The following is a 25,711-nucleotide window of genomic DNA, read 5'->3' on the forward strand; positions in this document are numbered from 1 at the left end:
TCCGCTTTAATTTGGGGGTAGATGACTCAGTCATAAGTGGCCTTTTTGTGGTGGCTGGTCACTGAGAGGTTAATGCACACACACTAGTCCACTAGGTTTTCCTAGTTCACTGCCTGCCCTGACCTTTGGCCTTGTCTCCTAGTGACCCTTGTTTACTGCTTGCTCTGACTTTTGGCCTTGTCTACTGGTGATCTTCATACATACCTGCCCTGACCTTTGGCATTGTCTCCTGGTTCATGGTCAGCTTAGTAGAGTGAACCTGGGGGTTGTGAACTGGCTTGAGCATGCAGTGAAAACCATCTATACCATCAGGAGTGCTAGTAAACACCGGCTGTTCCTTAGACTGCGCTCTGGGGGATTCCACACTATCTGCTCAGTATTAGGGCACTCCTCTTTGGCCTCAGACTCCCAGCCGCCTCTTGTGTCCTGTCGCCGCCTGCTTCCAACTGTTTCTTCCTGTTGCACAGCTCCAGTTCATAGTTGTATCCTCTCCTTTCTGCTGTGGTTGTGTGCTTACACAACTAACACATATTTCCAGTCACTCAAGGTGCCTCCACAAGTGTAGCTAGGGTCCACATCCTTGAGTCTGGATCGCATCTGTTAGTCCACACTCTGACACTACTTTTTTAAGACAACCAATCCGTGCCTACCAAAAGCAATAAGCTCACAACCTCTAATGCTGGAATGTAATACTCATACTATACTACTATAAATAAGGAACCTTTTTGCATGCAAGCAACATTGGAGGGAAGATGAAAACTGGGAGAATACCTGTATGTGGTACTACTGTTTTGTTATGTATTCTCTGGGACCTACTAATACATGAGAAATGTCTCCCTATTATACTCTATTCTCCATTGTGTTAGTATAACACATCCAAGAAAATCAGCAAATTATTGACAATGTTTACTTTCCCCAGAAAACGTTATGTGCCTTCTGGAACTTTGCCTTTTTGTCCTGGGACTAGTGAATTAATGTACTTCTTCCACTGCAAATAGACCACTAAGTGCCTTGCTTTTCTGTCATGGCAGAAAGTCTATAAAATTGAAAAATACAGATCCTTTGCTGCTATTCTTTTGGAAGTCCCTTATTAAACCTGTTCTTACTGTTTGAAATGCAGTTTATACACTGAAATACTCTAGACAAATTCTTTCAAAACATCAGCCTTCTGTAAAGGTATAGATATGTCTAATTTCTTTAAAATGTGCTATAGAAGTTATGGCTGAACTCCAAGCAGAAATGTAAAAGCACTTTAATAAAGTCAGTCAGCTGAAATTAGCATTCCACATTCTTCAGTGGCCCGGTTGGAGGTAACCCTGCGAAGTAGCTGCTCCCCCACCCACTACCTCTTCTGCCAATGCCACACACAGCCAATGCTGTAACTCCACCCTCGTTCACCACCGTCACATTTGACTCTCTAATAAGACTGTGGAAACCATGGGATCAGGGCTCTGCAGTTCTCTAGGAATCTGTTATTCATGACATGTTATTCATAGTCAACCTGGCCCTACACTGAGCACCAATGTCCCCCTTTCCCCAACTGAATAACCACTACACCAATTATTAAGACTTGCTGAGGGTTATTGCTGGCCCTGACACATGCTGGGGGGTAAGGCAATAGCCACTTAATTGATGGTGGCCACTTTTTGGCAATGCCCACGAGCATGCCATATTTGTCTTCTCAAACCCCTATAGAAATAAATTATCTATGCCTCTGGTATTTTTAGGAAAAGAAAATAATTATCTATGCCCCCCTATTTATCCAGGCTACTGTACATAAACAGCCCCTGTGTAGTTTTAGGATATAAGTGGCAATGTAATTTTGTTTCCACTCGCTGCAGTGGATGGACCTCAACATCCCAGTCTGTCCAATCCACTATGACAATTACTTTGAATGGCAGGTGATGTGGGCAGAGACATCACAAGGCTAAGAGTTACATGCCTGTGATCCCCCAAAATCCTGCCCACTTCCAGAAAAAATGTTCCATTCCATGAAGGGACTTTTAGGTTATTGATGCAGCAATGATTATGACATTGGCACATCAGCACACCCTCCCCCAAGTGCCTGGGCATAGCAGCGATTAAAGATTTTATCAATGTCATGCTTCTTTTTGTTGTGTTAATGGGGGCAAAGTGTTAAGAAAAAATTCAAAGCTGTAAACTGTAATTATAGAACGAGTGTTTGGTGAATCTGATTTGAAGTTCAGCAAGGCACAAACCACTGAAGATTGTTGTTAAATTCTGGCCATTTTTTTGGATAATAAACATGCTATTGTCAACAAAAGCACTTTATAAGGGTCATGTATGCAGAAAAAGATTCTAAAAACAAAACCGTACAGCAGGGAGTTCTTTTAATGTGGCTTCAAGGGTGACATTAAAAAACAGAAAACACTAATTCTTTAAGCTACATGCTTTGGAAATGCTTTTTCACAGACAGCGACACCATATTCTATCATCAGATATTTTATTGTTATTGTTTTTTTTAAAACATTTATCCCTGCTTAAAGGAGAACTATGGGGTTGGGGCTTTTCCCCATAGTTCTCCTTAGGGTAACTGGAGGACACAAACTAGCGTCCTCCCATCACCCTAAGCTCAGCTACAGCTCGCGGTATACTGAGACGCCGCAGCTGAAGCGGATCTCGACAATTATGTCTGGATCCGCCCAGCTGCGTGAGTGACAGCTGGCTCTCCCTATCTAGAGGCAGAGCCAGCTGTACCCACCCCCTCCCCCGTCTGTTCCGCCAGTCAGCGCTGGAGGAGCGGGGAGGGGGGAATCCAGCCACTCCCCTGTCACGGGAGAGAGCTGTGACAGGATCGAGAAGTGAGCGAACGCCGGCATTTGACTCTCCTTAACATGGTCCTATGATACATATCCTAAGCCTCTGAAACAACTTTGGACACTTCTGTCTCTGTTACTAGAGGTAGCGCGAGAATGTTGTGAAGGAGGAGTGCAGGCCTTTTGCTGCTGACTTGTCTCATTAAGATGCTGCTCTCACTGAGCACGGTGGTCATGAGTCCAGGGAGTCATGCATGTGGTTTCCAAATGGCTGGTGCTTTTAGCACAGCTGATACGTGCGGTCCAGGGCCGCCATCAGGATGGTACGGCCGATACCCATGTAAGGGCACCACTGGTAGTTCCAAAGCTGGGGGGGCCACTGACAGGGGAGGAGGTGGAAGAGGCCGGGCCCCAGCAGTGCTGGTCCACGGGCAGGGGAGGCCGGGCCCCAGCATCAAAACTTTTGTATGTAGCCAAAAACTTTCAAACTAATTTTCGTTGTTTCATCAAGCATCCAGCAATTACATAAGCATCAATAAATCAGCTGTTACCATTCGTTTTCTAACAAGCACTTGAAAAATTACAGCTGTATAATAGATCCACGTTTCTTTGTTCTATTGTTTATACAGTAAATCAAGCCCAATATCTGCTCTATTGTTCTTGCCTGCATTCTGCAATATGCCTTAGTTACCAGATTAAACAAGAATAATTATTGAACATTTGCTTTTGTTTTTCTTATAAAACAAGATATGCCTTAAGCCACACAGATTACAGATTATGTAATCATGATTTTCCAGCTTCTGTATTATTTACTTTCCCGTTGTTCTGTCATACTGCAGACTTTCATCGAGGAAGGTCTGTAAGCACAACATGTAAAAATGTATACAGCCTTCTAAGAGGATTCCTTAGGTTAAGTACATTTACAATAATATTTACAATAATGTATTGAATGCGTGTACTCCTATTCTCAAGTATTAATTTTAATGTAATACTTACATTTGGTCTTTTATCAGACCAATAGTATAATCTCAGAATACTAACCATAAATAGATAATGATTTTATATATATTTATCACACAGCTCAGGCTGTGTACTGCACCTAGATTTGACTTGAGCCCACCTCCGCTAATGAAATATGGCCATTGGCAACATGGGCAAAAGGTATTATATATTACTTATGTGAAAACAATGTTTCTCTGTAACCTAGCATAGCATCGTGGCACAGGTAGCTGCTAATTAGTCTGACCAAATTCAAATCCTGTAGTCTAATGTCCAGGGCTCGTCATCATGACCTGTCTTAAGTATAGGTTTTGTTGGGTGGTCTCCTACATACCTCCACTTTACTTTAAGTTGACATATTGTGGTGTTTTTATTGAGATGTGTTTATTGAGATGTTGTCCCAAAACCGTTGAAAACACTTACAGGGTCATTCACAAAAGGGTGAAGAGTTTGGAGAAGGCAGAAGAAGTGAATAATCTAGGCCAAAATAGCTGATTTGGAAAAATTCTCCAATTTAGCTCACTTTCCAGTTTACCTATGTTGTCCTAGATTGTTCACTTCGACTGCCTTCTCCAAACTCTTCACCCTTTTGTGAATAGCCCTGTTAGTTTATTTATAGTTTATGTTTATATGATTACACAAGGGTGCCCTTACTATTCTCTCTGACACACAGATAATCAGTAGAGAAGTAATCTATAAAACTTTAGTTAATATATAATCATAAATATAATTATTTTAAAAAACCTGAATCAGGGACATTCTCTAGAAATGGGCACGTGGAGAACCTGTCCAGGGTCAGGGACAGTGACACCAAGCCAGAGTACAGGCTACCCTGGTTGGACTAAACTAGGGACCAGTGGAGACTGTCCTTTCTTGTCTTTTGCTTCAGGAAAGGAACTGCTGACACTAATGATCTCTTTGCCTGAGACTTCAAAGCTGACACAAAAACTTTCACCTAAATATATCCCTTATTAAACACAAAGAATATACATCAACGGTATGTGTACCAAATCCCTTTGCTTTACTGTGCCTGTATAGAGAGTGGGAGGGACCAATCAGGCCCCACCCACTACAGGCTGCCTGCAGAAAACTACAAAGGGGAGGCAGATACAAAACCAGTCAACTTGAACAAGGAGAGAGAGTGGTAGTGTCTGGTCTTTATTGCAGGAAGCTCCTGCATAGATGCAAAGTTTCACACTAAATTACTGCACAGATCTGGAAGAAATACACAACGTAGAAAAAAAACAAGTAAATGCAGATATATCTTGTATTTAGATAGTATTTTTATATCCCTCCCACTGGTAGTTTTCTGCAGGCAGCATGTATTGGGTGGGGCTTGATGGGTCCCTCCCGCTCTTCTTGCTTCTTTTAACCACCAATGGTAAGAAGGCATTTTTCCATCCACTGACCACCAATGTGAAGAGGCTTTCTTCCACTGACAGCCAATGTGAGGGGCATATTTCTTTCTACTTACTTTTAATGTAGAAAGGCATTGAGATTCAGAACTTTGCCTGTTCGGCAATAGTCAAATGAGTGAACTAATCATCCGTCAAATGTGACAGCTTCTCACTAAGATCTATAAATTCCCCAGCCAACAGTTGAATGTAAACAAAGGGATGGGGAGGGTGGCTGACATCATTGACTAAATATGGCCATGACTTACTCATTCACATGGGGGGAAGATATCTGGGGCCCCCTTATTTTAAAATGGGCTTTCAGATTCTGATAAGCCTCTGCCTTTAGACCCCACATCCTTTTAACAATCAAATGTTATAGAAGCCCTTCTTTTCATTAACATGGGTACAACCTGGACACATCCTATTGTGGACCAGATGTGAGTAAGAGGTCCTTGGTATATGTCTTGCCTGACAGTGCCCGGTTCCCCATGTCTTTGTTTGATAATCCCTTGCCTGTTAGCTTTGAAAATGGCCAGAATTGATTTTAACGATTCAGCTTCTGATGGGGTTCCAATTTTTGTTTGAACATCAGAAGAGTTCGGCAAACATCCTGCAAACTGAACCCAGGTACATTTGGTTCATCCCTACTGACCATCAATGTACTAGAAGATTCTACACTGAACACCAATGTAACAGGCATTTATACTGACTACTTTTGTAAAGGGGCATCTATACTGAATGCCAATCTAACTAGGACATTTGCACCAATAAATAACATAACAGGTGATTAGACACTGATCACCAATAGAACAAGGTGCATACACACTGACCACCAAAGTAAAAGGTGCATTTACACCGACCACCAATATAAAATGTGCATTTACATAGACCAGCAATGTAAAAGGTGCATTTACACTGACAACCAATGTAAAAGGGACATTTACACTGACCACTAATGTAGCTGGAAGAGATGGAAAAATGGGATGGTTTCCTAGGCAACCATAGTGCATTAGCAGTAATAGCAGGACAGTAATTAAGTGGTAAAAATAGGTGGCAATGGAGACCACTGGCCGCTGTCATATGTCACAGATATTTTTCTTAATATTCATTTACTAAGCTAAGTGAAAGTTCTCTCTGCAAAGAGAAAATGAACTTGGCTTAGTACATGAGGTAAGGTTGTGCTGACTGTATTTATCTAACAATTCTGCTCCGCCTGCACATGATGGGCTAGAAACAGAGTCCTCAGTATATCGTACATTATATCATTCAACGGAAAAGGAAAAACATTTTTTTTTAAAGAAAATCAACTAGCTTTTAAAACCATTCCTAAAGTGTTTATGTTTCTTATGCATTTAGCACCCACTCCCTTCTTTATTTAAACATGTTATTATATTTCCTACTGAATTAATAATGTAATTAAACATGACAATGTTGAAACTGGGCCTTGGGAAACTCCCACATCCCCACAGTCCGCTTACAACTATTATTTCTGAATTTTTATTGCACTGGGGATGGTGAGCCCCAGGATGTACACATAGGCAGCTTTAACTCAATCTTTAAACATCTGACAGGGTTTCAAAAGAAGAGGAATCCACATTTAGGACCTGTAAACAAAGAACACCATTTAGGATTACATTTTAACAGTTTTAATAAACTGGTAAAGAAAGAGAAGGTCAACTTTATTTTTTAGAAACGATTTTTTAATGCTGATGTCTCTTTTTAAAACTTTACTTTGCATCAGCTAAATCGTAAATGATTTGAAGGATGTGGTTAGAAACTAAGGTGAATTGTATACAAAATTGCCCACTACCAACTTGTAATGTCTGCACTTCCATTTTGGGACATAAGGATGCTAAAGACCCTGATGCCTACTGGGCCGGTCTTGTGTTTTCAAAGAAAAGGTCCACATTTTTGGATTCTTCTCTTCAAGCACCTGCATTGGCCTAAATGGCCTACAGATTGATATCAGCATGGCAAAGGGCTAAGCTGGAGTAAGCTCTGGAATGCACCTTCATTGCTGGAGGCTAGAGAAAAGGGTTAATCCATTCGATTTGGATGTCTAATTGGGACTTCCTGGCAGGAAGTGACACGTTTTGAGTTTTCTTCCCCTATGCGCATGTGCTTCAAGCCTCTTTACGCCGGACGTGACGTCATAATGGCGTTTTGGCATCTGGCGAGGAGGGATATAAGAGGGGATGAGGGCTTTGACACTCTCAGGTGGTTGGAGCTCAGGAGAAGATAAAGGAAACTGAATTGGCTATATATGGGGTAAGAAACAAACTTATGGAGACTTTTTTTTTTTTTTGCCTTGACTAGATGAACTTTTGTGAAATGGCCTTAGAGGTCTGTGTGCTTCTCCTTCTTTGAAGGATTTGCTGCTATCTTGGAGTATAATATTGACTTACTTAATTTCTAACATTGGTCTTTAGAGGCTATGTTTGGAGCCCAAGTTATTGGTTATAGAACGTACACCGTTGATGGAAAGGGATAATGTCAGGTAATATAATAAACCATACTTGATGTTGCTATACAATGAGTGATCTTATTTGTACCCATTTGGGCAGATCACTTTATTGTCTCTTAAGGAGTGCTCATTGTTTTTTCATAGGTGTGATCTATTGAATAATAATAAGAATTTTTGAGATGTCTTCATCCAATAAAATAAAAATCTGGCCTCTTCTGAACACCTTTTACTCTGCAGTTTCCTGCTTTGACTTGGGGGTTATTTTGCTCTCTACCCCCTTTTCTTTTTGGTCCCTCCCCGTCCACGCCCATGATTGAGTGATGGTCAGTGGTGGATCCAGTCATCTCTACAGACTATTGTAAGTTCATGGAACTAAACAAACTGTACTAAATATTAAATGTATTTGCATAGGCAAACTATAAAAAATTTTGTATAATAAAAAAAATATAATTTTCTTATAGAAAGACAGTAGCCTATTCCTGAAGAAGCGCATCTCCGTGAAACGCATTGCTATCTGTTTTCCTCCCACGGGACTACAAACTAGGAAGCTGATATCCAGCAAATTGCAACAAGTATTGTAATAGAGATAAAAATGTGGGAGGATGCGGCTACATACTATGGTCTTTTTTAGGCAACTTTTGTTGTCTTTCTTTTAAAACCATGCATTTTTAAATATGTTTATAAATAAAATTTGTGATACTTTATATAAAAACAAAATATGTTTTGTGTGATCCTTGGAGTGCCTTAAAAGTCCAAACCCTCTTTTCTTCTTTTTCTATGATACAAATTATCAGGATGTGGTACTCCTCCTTTATGCATACCTCTCTGTATGAAAATAACTACCTATATATTCGTAAAATTACTATTTTCCAATCTGTCAGCGCTTGGTGGGTGGTCTCATAACATCACATGGAGAAAATATTCAAAGATGTACATCAATATAAAGCCACAGAGGGGGCCTCTGTTCCATAACAGGATGGGAAGCCTCAGAAAACATGCAAGAATAGAACAAAAGAACAGCGCCTTCTCCTTGTCAAATACTGTTTATTTATCCAAATAAAAACTTAATAAAATGTAATCACAAGCAGTGTCTGTTACACAGCATTTCAGGACAACCTTCAGACAACCAAATTGTGAGCCCGAGCACTAATCTTACTGACACATTTCAAGGGGTATCTCCTCTTCATCAGAGCAAGTGGCAAGCGTCAGCAAGATTAATGCTCACAATTTGGTTGTCGTTCAGTCCAATACCGATTTCTGTATACCAGTTCGGAAGGCTGTCCTGAAATACTATGTAACAGACACTGCTTGTAATTACATTTTATTAAAGGAGAACTATGGGGTCAGTGTTTTTCCCCATAGTTCTCCTTAGGGTAACGGGTAACGGGAGGACACAAACTAGCGGCCTCCCATTACCCTAAGCTCAGTATACCGCGAGCTACAGCTCGTGGTATACTGAGACGCCACACCTGGAGCGGATCCCGACGTAGATGACGGGATCCGCCCAGCTGCGTGAGTGACAGCTGGTTCTGCCTATCTAGAGGCAGAGCCAGCTGTACCCGCCCCCTCCCCCGTCCGTTCCGTCAGTCAGCGCTGGCAGATCGGAGCGGGGAGAGGGGAATCCAGCCCCTCCCCCTGTCACGGCAAAGAGCCGTGACAGGATCGAGAGGTGAGGGAACCCGGTATGTGTTCCCTCACCTCCCGATCTACTGAGCCGACCTGTGACAGTCTCATTGTCACAGGTCGGCTTAGAACTATGAGGTGAGTGGAAATCACTCATTTCATAGTTCTCCTTTAAGTTTTTATTTGGATAAATAAACAGTATTTCACGAGGAGAAGGCACTGGTATTTTGTTCTTTTCTTGCATGTTTATATATCCACTAACAAAAATTATCCTAACCACTTACAAGCCTCAAACCTGGCTAATATATGCTCATCAATGTCATCGGACTTGGGACTCCACTAAAAGAATTCAACACACAGTAATCAACACCATGCATGGCATAATGTTATTGAAAGTCATATCATTATACAAGCACACTATATGAGTCCATCTGATTACTCACCACACACATTGCATTCTGATTGTACAATCTCCTTTAGATCTGCCAACAACTTTCTAATTTAATACAAATTGATTTAATAGTTTAGGTAGGTCATCTTATTAAATAGTTTTCGTAGATCTAAAGTTGATTGGACAGAGATTGTACGGTCAGATTATTACATGTATGGTGACCCTTATTTACTCTTAGGCCTCGTTGACACCAGACAAAGTGCTTTCCGGCCCGATTATGGCCGTAACACACTGCATCGCATTGTGTTGTGGGGCAGGAGGAGGCATGGCGGTCAATTGAAGTCAATAGCACCGTAGCCACGCCCTCCGGCCGCACAGGAACGCAAGGCACATCATTGCCCGCAATCCGGTCCGGGCTGAACAAAATGCTGCAAGCACTAATTTGTTCGGACCGAACCGTAGGCATTGATGTGCCTTCTTGTTAACAAAGCACACCTGATTTGAGAAAAGAAAAGCACAGAGTTCCTGTTTGTGCAATGAGTTTTGATGACAGCTTTAGAATCTGTTTTTGCCCTTTTATTGCAGTAGCCCCCTTTTCCAATCATACGTCTTCCACAGCTGTCATGTCAGAGATTGTGAAAATGAACAAATTCAACTTGCTACCCCAGGTCCTGGCATTCTGAAAGCAGCTGCCATAGGAATTTCAAAGTTTCCCCTAACCCAGGTGTACTGGGTTAGGGGAAACTCATGACAGATTCATTTTAGTTCCTGACTCAAATGCCTTACTTTTCAGAATCCTGTCTGGAAATTTACAAACAGAACAGTGACTTTAAAACAGCTACCGGTACTGTTCTGACAGGTATGATGATTAGCAAATGATATGATAGGTAAGTATTGGAAATCTCAATTTTTATCACAATATTTCTTTTAAAAGGCTTTTATATCTTCTTGTGTTAAACAGTTATAAACATGCTAGAAATTCAAGGTAAAGTACAGTCTATGTTCTTTCTGTAGACTTCATCTTCTCTTCTATGACAATTAAAGAGTTCATTGTTAAAAAGTCTATTTTTGTCTCCATCACCCCTCATTTCATGTTCTGTTCCTATAAAGAAATGTGAAGGGGTGTTTGTTTTAACTTTACAATCCTTCTGTTTCATCCTTTTCAAAGGAAATTCAAAAGACTTGTGATTACTGTACAAAGGTCTGAGAATAAAGATAGAGCTCCTGTAATGTTTAATGTGATTTCATTCATTCTAAACGTTAAAGAAATGGATGAAAGCACGGCATGTACGTTTCAAAAGAAATGAAAAAAAGAACATTAAAATTGTTTTACTTACATTTCCGCTTATCGAACGACTAAAGTGACAGTGGGAGTTCTTATAAAGGTAGCCTATTACTTACCCAAAACAAGCTGGTAAACATAATAACATGTGGGGGATCATAAACCACAGGTTTTATTTATAAATATCTTAGCTAGGAAAAAAGTCCTGCTGATCCCACATTAGCCACTTTGCATCACACAGCACCCATCAGACCTTTAGAATTAGGTTGGTTGATGTGGGTAACGCCTAACTACTTTTCACAGTTTTATTTGTTTTTCTAAATGATTCCTGGTAGAGATGAATCAAATAAAGAAATACTCAAAGGAGGTAATGTTCAGTTTAAAGAAGCACTCTGGGGAACTTTTTTTATTAACCCTTGTGCAGTGGGGCTTCCTCCGCCCTGCAAGGGTTAGGGGCTTGTTTGTGTCTAGGGAAAAAAATAACAAAGTTATACTCACCCGATCCTCAGAGCTGACTGGTCCCTAGAACCTCTCTCACCCGATCCTCGGAGCCGATTGGTCCCTAGAACCTCTCTACCCCTCCGCTGCAGCCGGCTAATGTCCCTGAATGTCCGTGAATCATCACATTCCACACATACAGGAATAAGGACGCTGAGGGAACTTCCATCGCTGCAGTGGAGGAGAATACAGGCTAAAGGGAGCGCTGTCAGAGGATTGGGTGAGTATAACTTTGTTATTTTCCTCCCTAGACCAAAACGAGCAGTTAACCCTTGCAGTGCAAGTGTAGCCCTACTGCAATGGTTAATGAAACATTTCCCCAGACTTATGCTTTAAGGTTTCTCTGGCAATTCAGTGAAATTATCATGGATTTTGGCCAAAGTACATATTTTTTTTAAATTCCAGTCCATTCAAAGTGATATTTTATTATAGGTGGAACCTGGTGGGTGTAGTCAACCCTTCTGTTCCATGTGTTATATACTCCAACAGTAAGATCTGCCTGCCATAACTTCTGACTCTGTTTCTGTCCACCTGGGAGTTTGAGGTATCAATGTTTCACTTGCTGCTCTTACCTTTTTCTTCACATAAAATAAAAAAAAATCTGACTCAAGCTAAGTTATCTAACCAACAAGAGAGATATAACAAACTGTCAGGGGTTTTAACTCTCCAGCCTCTACCAAACAGTAACCTATACATTTTGGGTGGACTGTCCCTTTAAATGTTCAAGGTTATAAACTGAAGTGTTATGTGCTAATTGTTTGCATAAAGTTGTTGTTTTAGAAAAAACATTTTAAAACTGAGGGATCTATTTATAAACAACTAACAGTGACATTGGTCCTGTGAATCTATGTGAATGTTCATTCTGTGGGAATAGATGCACAAAATCAAAGTTCTTGCATATTTTCTTTATACATGAAATGTATTTTTGAATGTGATCTTGTAATACAGCATTACAGCCACTAGATGGAGCTGAGGAGCATAGGAAATAAGCATGTATTTCCTACGCTCCTCAGCATAACTTAGTGGCCATAATGCGCTATTTTTTAATGCAAGCAGTTTAAGTACAGAATTTGCCTTGCTACTAGTTGATTGCAGTCCCTGTGCAGCAGGGCTAGGGTGAGAGAGGGTGACTCAGCACAAGGGGCCAATCAGATTATATGCTGACAGAAGCACATGAGGAGAAACTATAGAGACAGACAGATGAACACATCACTGTGCTGCTCCTTTCACTGTCCAGTCACAGGCTTGGACAGGTCCAAAATGACCTGGGCTCAGAAGCCATTGGTCCCGTGAATCTACCTGATCCTCGGTCCCTCAGCGATCAGCACCCATGTCTATCCCCCTCTGCTCGGGCTTTGAAATGTCCCTCAGTTTCCTCACGTGTAATGAAGGTCTACAAACCTGCATAATAGATGATGATGTCATCTGGTCCTTAGATCACCAGAGCTCAGGAAAGAAGAGGCTGTGTGGACCGCTCTAGCAGCCTGGAGGTGGCCAGCAGGACTGAGGATCTGGGAAGTTAATCTGCTTTTTTTGAGCCCCTAGACAAAATGAGAGATTAACCCTGGCAGTGTGGGGGTAGCCCCACTGCAAGGGTACATTTTGTGATTTTCCTGGAGTTCTTCTTTAAACCTGTACTGGCAGAAATACGGAACTTGTCATTGCAGGCAACCCTTTGAAAATGCCAGTTGCCTGGCTGCTTCTGTCTTCAAGTCTGATTCGCTGCCGTAGAACAAGCATGCAACAAGAAAAGCCAAAACTCCTGATCTGAAAACTTTTTTCTGCTCAATGACAACTCACTGAAGACACAGGATCATATACAGGGCCAAAGAAACAATACTTTCCATATTTCCTCAGCACAAGTTCCCTGTAATACATTTCACTGCATTTCTGCTATGTCCATGTGATGACCATACCAGATTTTAAATACATTTGGAGCACCAGCAAAGCAATGCCAAATAAAAGCTTATAAACTGTATACGGAAGGGGGAAAAAAGGTGTGAAATCATTATGGCACGCAAAGCGGTTAGCAAGTTATTCTTAAAGTGACACTAAACTCAGGAGTTAAAGGAGAACTATGAGATGAGTGATTTCCAATCCCAGTAACACAAATGTATCTTATTTGTGTATCACTCAGCTGTAGATCCACAAATCTTCTCTGAGTTTGTGCTGACACTGTCCTTCCTTCTGGAGGGTGGCTACTTTTGTTCCCCATGGTCCCTGTTTTGTAAAGTAGCCACCGCTCCAAACCCGCTCCTGTGATGGACTACAATCTCAATACAAATCATAAAAGTAATCATGAGATTGTAGTCCATCACAGGAGTGAGCTTGGAGCGTTGACTGCTTTACAACACACACAGGAACCATGGGGAATAAAAGTAACCACCCTCCAGAAGGAAGGACAGTGTCAGCACCAATTCAGAGATGATTTGAGGATCTACAGCCGAGTGATACACAAATAGGGTTCAGCCTTATTAATAGTTAAGGTACTTGAATGCTTGATTAAAGGAGAACTATGGGGCTCTATCTTTTTTTTATGAATGCATTCCTTAGGCTAAATAAGTAAATAATGTAATTTACTCTAATTAGCCAAAATGCACAGTAAGGCTGTAAAACCTTATTTTAGGTGGTGGGCGGGGCTAAGCGCCGCAATGAGAAGACATCCCGACGTATCTGATGGGATCCTCCCCACTGATGACTGACAGTGATTCTTGAGAGCTGCTGCGCGTCCACGAATATATGGACATGCGCAGCAGCTCTCTCCTTACCTGCAGGTCCCCGTATGCCAGCTCCTTCCCCCTCTCTCTCTCTCTCCCTGCTGACACTGACATACTGACATACTAAAACGATCGTGGATCGCTGATGACAGAGGGGAAGGAGCTCTGTCAGTCATCAGTGGGGAGGATCCCGTCAGATACGTCGGGATGTCTTCTCATTGCGGTGCTTAGCCCCGCCCACCACCTAAAATAAGGTTTTACAGCCTTACTGTGCATTTTGGCTAATTAGAGTAAATTACATTATTTACTTATTTAGCCTAAGGAATGCATTCATAAAAAAAAGATAGAACCCCCTAGTTCTCCTTTAAGGTTTAACTCCTGAGTTAATGTCACTATAAGACATCTTGGGAAGTGCCATGCCACCATTTTTTATCTTTGCTTTACCACTACCAGAAGAGATTAAAATAATATCTGATGAAGCAATGCACTTTGTTTAGGTCAATGTAAGTCTACATATAGGTGAGACATATCAAGTGATATATGATACATTTGTATTATTAGTTAAGGTACTTGAATGCATTTTAAGGTTAAACTCCTGAGTTTAGTGTCGCTTTCATAAAGTAAACCAGCCCTTAACCCCTTCGTGACTGACGACGTACAGTGTACGTCGCCAGCATCGGGGCTGTTTAAACAGACTCCCGGCGACTTATACATTGGTGTGATAACATGGATATAAAATTAGAGCTGCACATGAAGGGGTAAAGAGTTCAGCCCTTCTCTCATTATGTATACTGATTACACATACAGTACTTTGCTAACACTGATATGGCCTTCTCTGAATACAGAAATGTTCTTTTATTAGGGAAGAGTCACCCCAAAGTCTATTTGTGACTTACCAAACACAGTCCGAGCTGGGACCGACTCTCTGTTCAACCAGAATGACACTTGGGATAGAATCACCGTCATTATACACGGCAGGTATGTCTGGATAACAAAGTAGCCGATCTTTCTTTTCAAATGAAAATGTGCTGTCATGACAGTGTATTCACCTGAAAAAAAAAAAAAAAAGAAGAAATAAAAGGGATAATGTCATATGTAGGAAACTGTCATTTTATTTGGAATAAATATACTGGGCAAAAACAATCCAGTGCGCATATGAAAGCAAACAAATGAGGAGCCACAACGTAGACAAGTGATTACAGCCCGGCTGAGAGCCTTGATGAGGTTTAGAAAATCCATTGATGACTGATGCTTTCCCGTACGAAATCGGATTTCTGTATTTGACTAATCCCTGGTTACAATCTGTGTCCTGCTCTTTGTGATCCATCCTGCCGGCAGAATCCTGCCTACCCAGATGTACTATATATGGCTTTACTGCACTTGGAAAAGCCTTCCCGATCTGTCCACTGGGAACAGACAGATACACGGCCAGGGTCACAGACAGACACACAGCCCCTGACACTGCCGGACACGCTGCCACCGACACTGGGACCGACACTAGGACCGCATTGCTGCTACTGCTGCGGGAGCCTGCTTTGTTCTGCTGCGGACTACTTGCTGGAAGAGCCCGGGGACATGCCTCGCTGTGTAGCCTTCATCATCTCACTGCTCGTACTAAAAGTGACCGGACAATTGCCATTTATAGCAGACAACAACGCTGCCATGATGGTCAACTGGTAAAGTTGCTCTATTACTTCTGCCATGCTGTAGAACCTGAGTGTTAGTGCTGTGATTGGCATTCTGTAGACCCCCATGTTTCTAACCACCCATAAACAAACTTGTTTGAGTGTGTGGAGGGTTTGGATGTGATTTGTCTTTCTAAAGGCTGATGTCAGATGGACGACTCAGTCGCTGGCAATACTTCCACTGTTGATTTGTCGAAATTGCATATGGTTTAACCGGAAAATCGCTGTCAAGTCAATGGAACCTTTGACACCTCTGCATTGCATCACGTAGACGAAATCAGCTGTCGTGCAAAAATGCAGGAGCTATTTTTGGGCAGTTTTCGCATGGTTTTGGTCCCAAAGATACCTCTATGAAGAAGGAAACGTGCGATTTCCGCAACGTGATTAGTCAAAAAAAAAAAAAAACAGCTCAAAAATGCAATCATCTAGGTGTGAATCAGGCCTGAGAGACCATCTGTTTATCCCTATGGAATTGCTCCCTTTGTAGCTGAGGCATCGACGTGTCATTCCCATCACTAGCGATACAGATTCAGCAGCGTTCAGGTCAGCGACAGAGCAACATCTCGCTAAACCTGGTTATAGAGGGAGCGATTCTGTAGGGACAGACAGGTAGTTTTTTAGCGATCTGGCAGCTCGCGTTTGGGCTCACACAGGGCCGGCCTTAGGCCTTTAGCCGCCCTGTGCGAGAAAGCTTTACAGCGCCCCTCAGTGGCCACACCCCTCAGTGGCCACACCCTTTAGTGGCCACACCCTTTAGTGGCCACACCCCAGTAACCACACCCATTTATCACCCATATTTTTGGTAAAATATAAAAAGACGGGGTCACGTCGGGTAAATAGACACCAAACATGTCATGCTTTAAAATTGCGCGCACCCGCAAAATCGCAAAAAATTACCATGCCCAAAATTGACCATAGGTGACGCTTTAAAAGCTTTTACCGCTCATCAGTTTAGTGTTATCAGTGATTGATAGCCCTACATCACACCCAGTTCACACATAGGCGTCAGCATTTTTGCACCTACCTATGCGCATTTTCAGTTAGCGCTTTTGAGCATCTGATGTGCGTATGTTAATGTTAGATTCTGAGACATTGGTGTAAATGGGCAAACGCGCACGAAGTCAGATACACAAGCGTGCAAACACATACATAAAGAGCTGCACAAACTGTTGGCGCTATATAAATCCTGTATAATAATAATACATAATTTATAGTGTCGTACGTTTCCAGGCATCCTCTATTGAGTCTATGGGGACAAAATGTGCTATAAACTGCCAAACAAACTCATGTACTTTTTGGAGCGCCTGGCGTTTTACAGCTTGTGACTAAACGCTCAGGTGTGAACAGGGGCCACAGGAATGAATGTGATTTCTCGCTTAGCAGCAGAGTTGACCGACATTACTTTAAGGCTTTAAGCTTGTTAGAATATATAATTATACAAATATGCAGTCACTGGCTGTTTTTCTTGGAAAGCGTTGCATTCGAGTTGTTGATTTCAAATGTGTGTAAAGCCAAAACTTTTTTGCTGTCTGCTTACCATTAGATACGTAAGAGAAAGTTAGAGGAAATCTCCCAAAGTGACGCACCTGTTAGACAGTTGTCGCTGAAACAAGTGTAACCAGCTGACAATTTCCCTTTACCTCTTGTTCTGGACTTCCCCTCATTTTTTTTCAATGGTCACCAGTACAAATCAAGGGGTGAATCTCGCCAACGAGGACACAGCATTAACAACTTGACAGAAGGTCTAACCCTCCCCACTCTATCCAAAACTAAAAAAAACAAGGTTTTGCTTAGAGAGACAGATTTAAGCTTGGCAACCTGTGGTAGTATGGTACTGTGATGGCTGCCACTGGAACTATACATATATCCTAGGTCACCAGAGCTTGCCATCTTATATAAGAAAGTAGTGTCTGTGTGACCTGGAGACACGTGATGTCAGAATTCCCCCACTCCTCCTTCTCCCCCCGGCAGAATCAGATCAGCCAAAGGAAGCACGGAGCTACCACAGCAGCAAGCTTTTAAGAGGAGATCAGCACGTGTCCCGTGTGGATTAAACCTTCCTTTCCTCTAACGCTTACACATCTGGTAGCAGGCCTGCTTGTGCTCAGCCCTAGGAAGTCTTCACAGCCACATGTGTGTCTGTGCTTATGATGACAGGTGCAGTGTGTATCTGACATTGACCCTGGTTGTGCCCCAGAGAGCCATGCTGACAATGCAGGGCAGTGATGCACAGGGCATTCTTGATGGCTTTCTGATACTCACTATAGTAACATTGGCATAAAGCAACATTATCGGCAGCTTGTATTATGAATCAAAAGGCGTGTAGGCTCAGTCAATGACATGTGGGTGTAATTATTCTGGTCTGAGCATTGCCATCCTGATGTCATAGTGGTCTCTTGTTGCTTGTCAGACTTCTATGCAAAAAGAAATGTGTTATGCAAGTGTATTTCCACAAGTGAAAACAGAAAGTGCTCTCCCTCCTTCCTGCAAAACAGTTCCACACAACACTTGTGCACAACCAAGGCTTTCACCAGCCCTTCATGATAAGCAGTAACAAAAAAATAAATGCAAACTGTTCTGCATCCAATCAAAATTCATGATGGATTTCCACTTTTGCAACCAAATTGGAATAACATCTGCTTTATATTTGTTACATGTTTACATTTATATAACATAACGTAAAACAAATATTTGATAGATTCTGGTTAAATTTTTAAGTGCGGTACTTGCTTTACAAATTCTACCTAACCTCCCTCCATGTAATGTCGAGGAGAGGGCTGTGGGTAGTTGTGTTTACTCTGATTAACCCTGCCTGTAGTGTGCTGGCAGAAATCACTATCACTTGTAAACTAGATTTAAACACTGTCTATCCCAACAAAGGTTTTTAGAAATTTTATGTTAAAGAATTATGGGGTAGAGTGAAATACACTCTGCTCCATAATTAAAGCCGAGGTGCAAAACTGAAGCTGTCACAGGTCGGCTCTGTTGATCGAGAACTGATCGATCACATACCGCCGATTGCTCAGTTCCCGATCATCTCCCTGCAGAGTGGTGACTGTCAGTTTCCACTTCCCGCAAGGATTCCCCCCTCCCCTCTCTATTTCTCTGTTGGAAGTAGGCTTCCCAATCATATGATCTCTGTGATTGTTTGTCAAAGTGGTGAAATAACCGGGAGTATGCACCACGAGCCCCCAATCATAAATGATGACCAGGACCTGTAAATAACAGCTCAGTCACTGTTCTGGGAGCACAGACGTGAGTGCACTCTGAGCACAGAACAGCGGGCCAGCTGTTTATGCATACAGCTGGCTTTAAAGTCCACCCGTCGTGCTGACTCATAGGTGTGTTATGTTGGTAGGAAGTGGCTAGTTATCAATACTAGAGGATACGTATATTTGAACTTTTTTACTTTAAGTGCACGTAAAGGCATTTTGTTTTAGTTTGGGATAGAGTATGGCAGGATTAGAGCCTTTGTCAAGTTTTTCATGCTCATAAAGCTCTGCAAACATTAGGTCATAGAAGCAATTTGTATTGAATGTTTATTCCTAAAAAAAAAGATTTATACAAGTCAAATAAAAAGTGACATAAAGAGACTCAGTACAAAGAGACAAAGAGACTTGAAAGTACAATCCCCCACCTATGGATACGTTCGGATAAATGTGGAAGACTCTAAAATTGATGGACTGATTTGAGGCATTTCTAGTCAGCATTGACAGGTGTCTTATATAGACTATATACAGTATGTATGTATACTTGCCTGACTGCATTGTGCCAAGTGTAAAGTTTGGTGGAGGTGGGATTATGGTGTGGGGTTGTTTTACAGGGGTTGGGCTTGGCCCCTTAGTTCCAGTGAAGGGAACTCTTAAGGCATCAGCATACCAAGACAATTTGGACAATTTCATACTCCCAACTTTGTAGGAACAGTTTGGGGATGGCCCTTCCTGTTCCAACATGACTGCGCACCAGTGCACAAAGCAAGGTCCATAAAGACATGGATGAGCGAGTTTGGGGTGGAGGAACTTGAATGGCCTGCACAGAGTCCTGACCTCAACCCGATAGAACACCTTTGGGATGAATTCGAGCGGAGACTGGGAGCCAGGCCTTCTCGTCCAACATCAGTACCTGACCTCACTAATGCGATTCTGGAAGAATGGTCAAACATTTCCATAGACACACTCCTAAACCTTGTGGACAGCCTTCCCAGAAGAGTTGAAGCTGTTATAGCGGCAAAGGGTGGGCCAACTCAATATTGAACCCTACGGACTAAGACTGGGATGCCATTAAAGTTCATGTGTGTGTAAAGGCAGGTGTCCCAATACTTTTGGTAATAATAAATATATAATATATTCTTTTACATAAAGAGCAAAGTGACAGTGTGTTTCAAAAGGACTCCACCCCCTAACCCACTGATATTAACCTTGCCAGTGATCCTCTGACTCTCCTCGCAATTGACTATGGCACCCACACACTGCCTTCTGTTAATCAGCAGTAGAGAGGACCTGATGGGGAATGCAGTTCTCTGAATTCCCCATCAAGCTCTGCCCACTGTCATCATCACTGGTCACTAAGGAGCTGACAGCTTCCTTAATTGCTAGTAACAGCTAGTAACCTTGGGTGGGTGGAGCCTGATGGGGCATGCTGAGAGCTGAATTCCCCATCAGGTACTCTTTGCTGCAGATTGACAGCAGGCAGTGGGTGGGTGCCAGCCTGCTATTGGCTGTGGCACTCGCCCACTACATGCTGTCAGTCAGCAGCAGAGCTCACCTGATGGTGAACTCACGTCTCTAAATTCCCCATCAGGCTCCACTCACCCAAACTATAAGTCTTCTACCACTGTGCCTGCCTGTGTGACAGGTGCAGTGGTCAGGGGGGAGCTCAGTAATGCTGAGCCTGTGATTTTATCAGGCTCAGTATTGCTGAGCCTAACTATGGAGGACAATCTGATCTCATTGCACCTCAAATGGCAGTGCTTGCACTAACTTCATCTACCGGTTTGCAACTGGTACATGAATCTGGAGCGAGCACCAACATTTGTTCTGCAGAGGCACAACAGAATACTATATAACAGGGGTGCCCACAATTTTTGTGTTAAGATCTACTTTTCAAATGACGAGCTACCTGAAATCTACCAACCAAAAAAAACCTCCCTCGCTCTCTCTCTCCTGGCTGTCTCTCCTTGATCATCCTGTTGGCTGTCCTTCCTCTCTCTCCTGGCTGTCTTTCCTTGCTTGCTCTCTCTCTCTCTCTCTTGGCTGTCAATCCTCATTTTCTCTCCTGGCCATCTCTCTTCGCTCTCTTGGCTGTCTCTCCTCGCGCTCTCTCCCCTGGCTGTCTCTACCCGCTCTCTCTCCTGGATCACCTTGCTGTATTTTGCAAACAGTGTAGTACAACAGGCTGTGTAAACTAATATTCTTTGATGTGATACATAGCACTTCAACCACCAGTATCCACCAGAAAGGTGTCGGGGAGCTTGGCTCAGCAGACTCAGGCTAATAGGTAATCATGTGTGCACAGCTAAATAAATATACCAAAATGGAATAAAGGGGCCGCCAGTCACACCCTTCGTGATCTACCAGCATCAGCTTTGAGAGCTACTGGTAGATCGCGATCTACCTAATGGGCACCCCTGCAATAGAGTGTCGTAGGCAATCTTTATGAATTCTACTGACTGTGTTTGGTACAGCTGCTAATAGTCCAATGCATGTGCATGCAAGTAAGGGTGACAATGCTGCAGCTGAACTAGCATTTAGCAGTGTCACCGTAAGAAAGTAAATGCCTTGTGAATGTGGCTTGCTAGTAGACTCACCATGTATCATTCAATTGAAAGCAAAAAAAAATACTTTTTGAGATTAGAGGAAACTTTTGTAAGAACATACTTGGTATAAATGTTTGTGTTTAGATATACTTTAACCACTTTTGTCCCAGCATCGCTTTAAAACATCAGCCAATCTTAGTGATTCCAGGGGGTCCCTGCTAGCACAAGCTGAAACTCTGTGTTCTCTGCATTAGGCTTGTATGTATGAGGTCACACCAGTATATCAGCCCAAGACTTGTAGAATAATGCTGAAGATACAGGTCAGGACCACTGTCTGTGCACTTGCTAGGAAGACTGAAACGGGAGACTGAAAGTGAAGTAAAATCTAAAATAATTAGGTCTATTCCCTATACGTTATGTATGAGATAAAATTTTACTTTTTTTATTCACATATCACCTTAGTAAAAAAAAAAAGGAGGATACAGAGAAGAATGTCATCCTGAAGGCTGGAATGGGACCAAATAAAAAGTGTTTTTTATGCCTCCTTGGCTGGTTTTTAATGTAATGGGTGAAAATTGCTGCACCCATGTGCCTTTCTTCACTGGAAATTACCATTACAAAAAGGCTACATTTTGAGATAAATACCACACATTTTGAGGAAATATATCATTTGGTAAATAGCCCACAGATTTTACTGAAGTGTAAACTCAAGTGTTAAATAACTCATGAGTTATTTTACCTCAAAATTTCCTTTGGTATTTAAGTCTTAGGGAATTGAGCCCTCTGTTACCTAATTAGGAAGAGAAGGGCAATTTTCCAATGTAAACACTAACCAAGAATTTCCCTTCATTTGGAGAATATTCCTCTTACATTCTGTTGTGTCTCAGCGACAGGAAGTGAAGGAACCTCTTCCAAAAATCACACAGACAGCAAAAAAAAAAACAATAATAAAATAACAGTAGACTTTCCTACTTTATCTAAAACAAAAACAGTTTTGGCTTTTTACTGTATGTATTTAAATTTATAGGTGGGAAATTATTTTCTGCGCATGGGTCAGTTTTTTGACCTTGTTTGGAATATTTATGTGAGCAACTGGTCTATAATACCCTCAGTCGGTACTGAAAAGTATGATCACGTCTCCTGTTTGCTGTCAATAATTTGTGGCCTTTACTGCTAGAGTTTATTTTCTTCTTTCTAATAGAATTATGCTGTGATCAGATGTTTAATGGTATCATTTATTTATTGTTTATTTAACCCACATTGCGAGCACTGCGGCAGAGATTGTTTATTTTAACATCACTATGGTAATGAAAATTGAAATGACACTAGCTCGTGTATTAAATTTTGACAGCAAATGGGTCAGACTAGGAAAGACAAATGGTCTACATGAGAGCAGAAAAGAAAGGTTAAGAGAAAATGCTACATCATAATATGATGTCTTCTTGTCTATACACTGCTTTCCAAGGCATTTTGAACTCTGCATGAATTGACTTTTCTGCTGCCTTAGTAATGCTGTATAGTGATTTGTGAAATGAGCAGTGCAAAGCAGAACTGATTTATTTCACTGCAGAGAAGTGTCTGAGAAGTGTCTGTGTTGTCTATCATAGCCAATGCAATTACAACCTTCATTTTAGTGCAGGCCTCAACATATTAATCAATAGGGGGGCAGTTTCTATACATCAACATATTTTACTTGTTAAATTGATTTGCTAAAATATATCATTTTACTCAGGGATGCTGAGATTTTCTTTGAAAATTAAAGGGACAGGATGATGAACGACGTTCGGCTATTCACTTCGGCTCAGTACCGCTGATTTCAGGCGTACATCGGCTGAAATTAGCCGTACATCAGCTGCCTTCGGTCAGCCAACATGCTCAGCGCACATGCTTCGGCAGAGCCGAAGCACCAAGGGTTCACTCGCTGCCGTTCACCCCTATTCTCGTAGGGGCTGAACCGCAGTGAGTGAATAGCCAAATGCCGCCAAGCGGCATCTGGCTCGGCTATTCAGCTCGCTAACTCCAAACAGAATTAAAAAAGTGTAAAAAATAAACAAAAAGTAAAAAAATAGAAAAATTAAAAAATGTTATAAAAAAAGAAAGAAAAGAAAAATACAGCGTGGGGTCCCCCTCTCAAACCATACCCTTTAGGTCTGGTAGAATAGTTAGAAGGGACCCCTATTTAAAAAACAAAGAAAAACAAATCGTGGGGTTCCCCCCAAAAGTCATACCAGGCCCTTAAGGTCTGGTAGGACCCCAAGTTAAAAGGTCTGGCAGGAATTTTAAGGAGGAACCCCACCCCCAAAAATGGGGGGGAACGTGGGGTCCCCCTTAAAATTCCCAATCAGACCTTTGATCTGAGCACAGGCCTGGCAGGGCAGGAAAGGGGGGGATGAGAGAGCACCCCCCCTCCCTGCCGTACCAGGCCACATGCACTCGGGGGCCCCCCTGGAAAAGCACCTTGTCCCCATGCCGATGGGGACTAGGGCCTCTTCCCCACAAGCCCTGGGGCGTTGGTTGTGGGGGTGCGGGCAGGGAAGCTTATTCACATCAGGGTACCTCTTTAATAAAGGGGCACCCGGATGCACCCCATCCCTTGTGAATGAGTAAGGGTTACCCCTACCCATTCTCTAAAGGGTTACATTTAAATGCAAAAAAAGAGGCCAGACTTTTGAAAAATCCTTGAATTGAAAAAACAAACAAAACAAAGGATTTTGCCAAGTCCTTTATTAAAAAGAAAAAAATCCCAAAAATGGATCCACTTACGTGATCCAGGGTCAATCATGGCGGCAACTTGGCGAAATAAAAATAAATAAATAATAATTTTTAAAAACTCGATGCCCGCTGGCTCGACTGCACACAACGAACTCCCACCGCAGAATGAAGAGTCTGACAGATGCCGGCAAAATATTAACAATTGGGCGGAGCTAGCGGTGACATCACCGCTAGCTTCGCCCAACTTTTTACATTTGGCCAGAACCTGACAAAATCTTCTTGCAGGTCCCAGACGAATGAAAACAACTGGGCAGAGCCAACTGTGACACCATGGCCTGCTCCGCCCAGCTGTTGTCATGTAATGACAGCCCAGTGTCCTTGAGGACACTGGGCTGTTATTGAATGACAAAAACTTGGCTGACCCAGCCATGACATCACGGCTGGCTCCACCCACTTGTTGCGTATATTAAGCATCAGAGATTGTTGATCCAGGGAATATCTGATTGCCTTATGGGATCAGGAAATCATTTTTTCCCCTGTTGGAGCAAATCGAACCATGCTTTATAGGGTTTTTTTGTGCCTTCCTCTGGATCAACATTGGGTAATTGTGGGCATAGTGTTCTCTTCTTTGTATCTCCATAGGTTGGACTTGATGGACTTGTGCCTTTTTTCAACCTGTCTAACTATGTAACTATGTTGCCGGTTGCGCGGAAAACGGTCTGCTTTCCACTGTCACAAGCGGCTGTCACTACAGCTCTACGGCTGTCACTATGGATCTAGCCGCTATTGTGAATAGCCCATACAGCAGCGCTTCATTCGACTGCACCGAAGGGCTCCGGCAGCCCAAGCAAGCCGAAGGATCAGCCGTAGCTACGGATAGATCCTTCGGCTCAATAGTGAATAACCCTCTTAGTCTCAGTAACATTCACTATTCGTAAGATACAGCCAATGTCATTCACCAACTACCAACGTTTTTACAAAATGGAATCATTTATTTAATTAGTGATTCACCACTGATTTGTCCACTGCACCCAGCCAGCAAGATATAATACCTGCCACAAATATTGGGGTAAATTAATTTGCATGCAGGAAAAGTAAAGTATCTGTATTTACTCATTTTAAAACATATTTACCTCTCTTTTAACTTGCTGTTTTTTATGTATGTTCATGAACACAAAGTATAATTTAAAACATCCCATCTGCCACTTATTTGTGTCCTTTGGCCCATGTAGCAAATAAGATAATTTGTAGTTTATTACAAATCTTGGAGATCACACTGAGGATAACTCAATTGTTTCTACAGGACAATTTCTGAATCACCCATGCACCGTAGTAGAGCTCTTACTGAGGCAAATTTAGTGAACTTGGCCTAAGGCAGCAATGTTGATAACATGAGTTTAATGACATTACT

The 25,711-nt window shown here is 42.1% G+C and overlaps 1 protein-coding gene across 1 annotated transcript in view; it reads right to left on the reverse strand.

Annotated features, from left to right (window-relative positions):
* The window catches only part of GABRA5 (gamma-aminobutyric acid type A receptor alpha5 subunit), a 168,307-nt gene that overhangs the window by 36,928 nt on the left and 105,668 nt on the right, over positions 1-25,711 (reverse strand). Inside the window, exon 7 of the mRNA XM_018563208.1 lies at positions 15,045-15,197. Coding sequence (XP_018418710.1) covers positions 15,045-15,197 — 153 coding nt within the window. The remainder of the gene's footprint in view (positions 1-15,044; positions 15,198-25,711) is intronic.

Source organism: Nanorana parkeri, unplaced genomic scaffold, assembly GCF_000935625.1.
Source record: "Nanorana parkeri isolate BGI_ZX_2015 unplaced genomic scaffold, ASM93562v1 scaffold21, whole genome shotgun sequence".
Lineage (NCBI taxonomy): Eukaryota > Metazoa > Chordata > Amphibia > Anura > Dicroglossidae > Nanorana > Nanorana parkeri.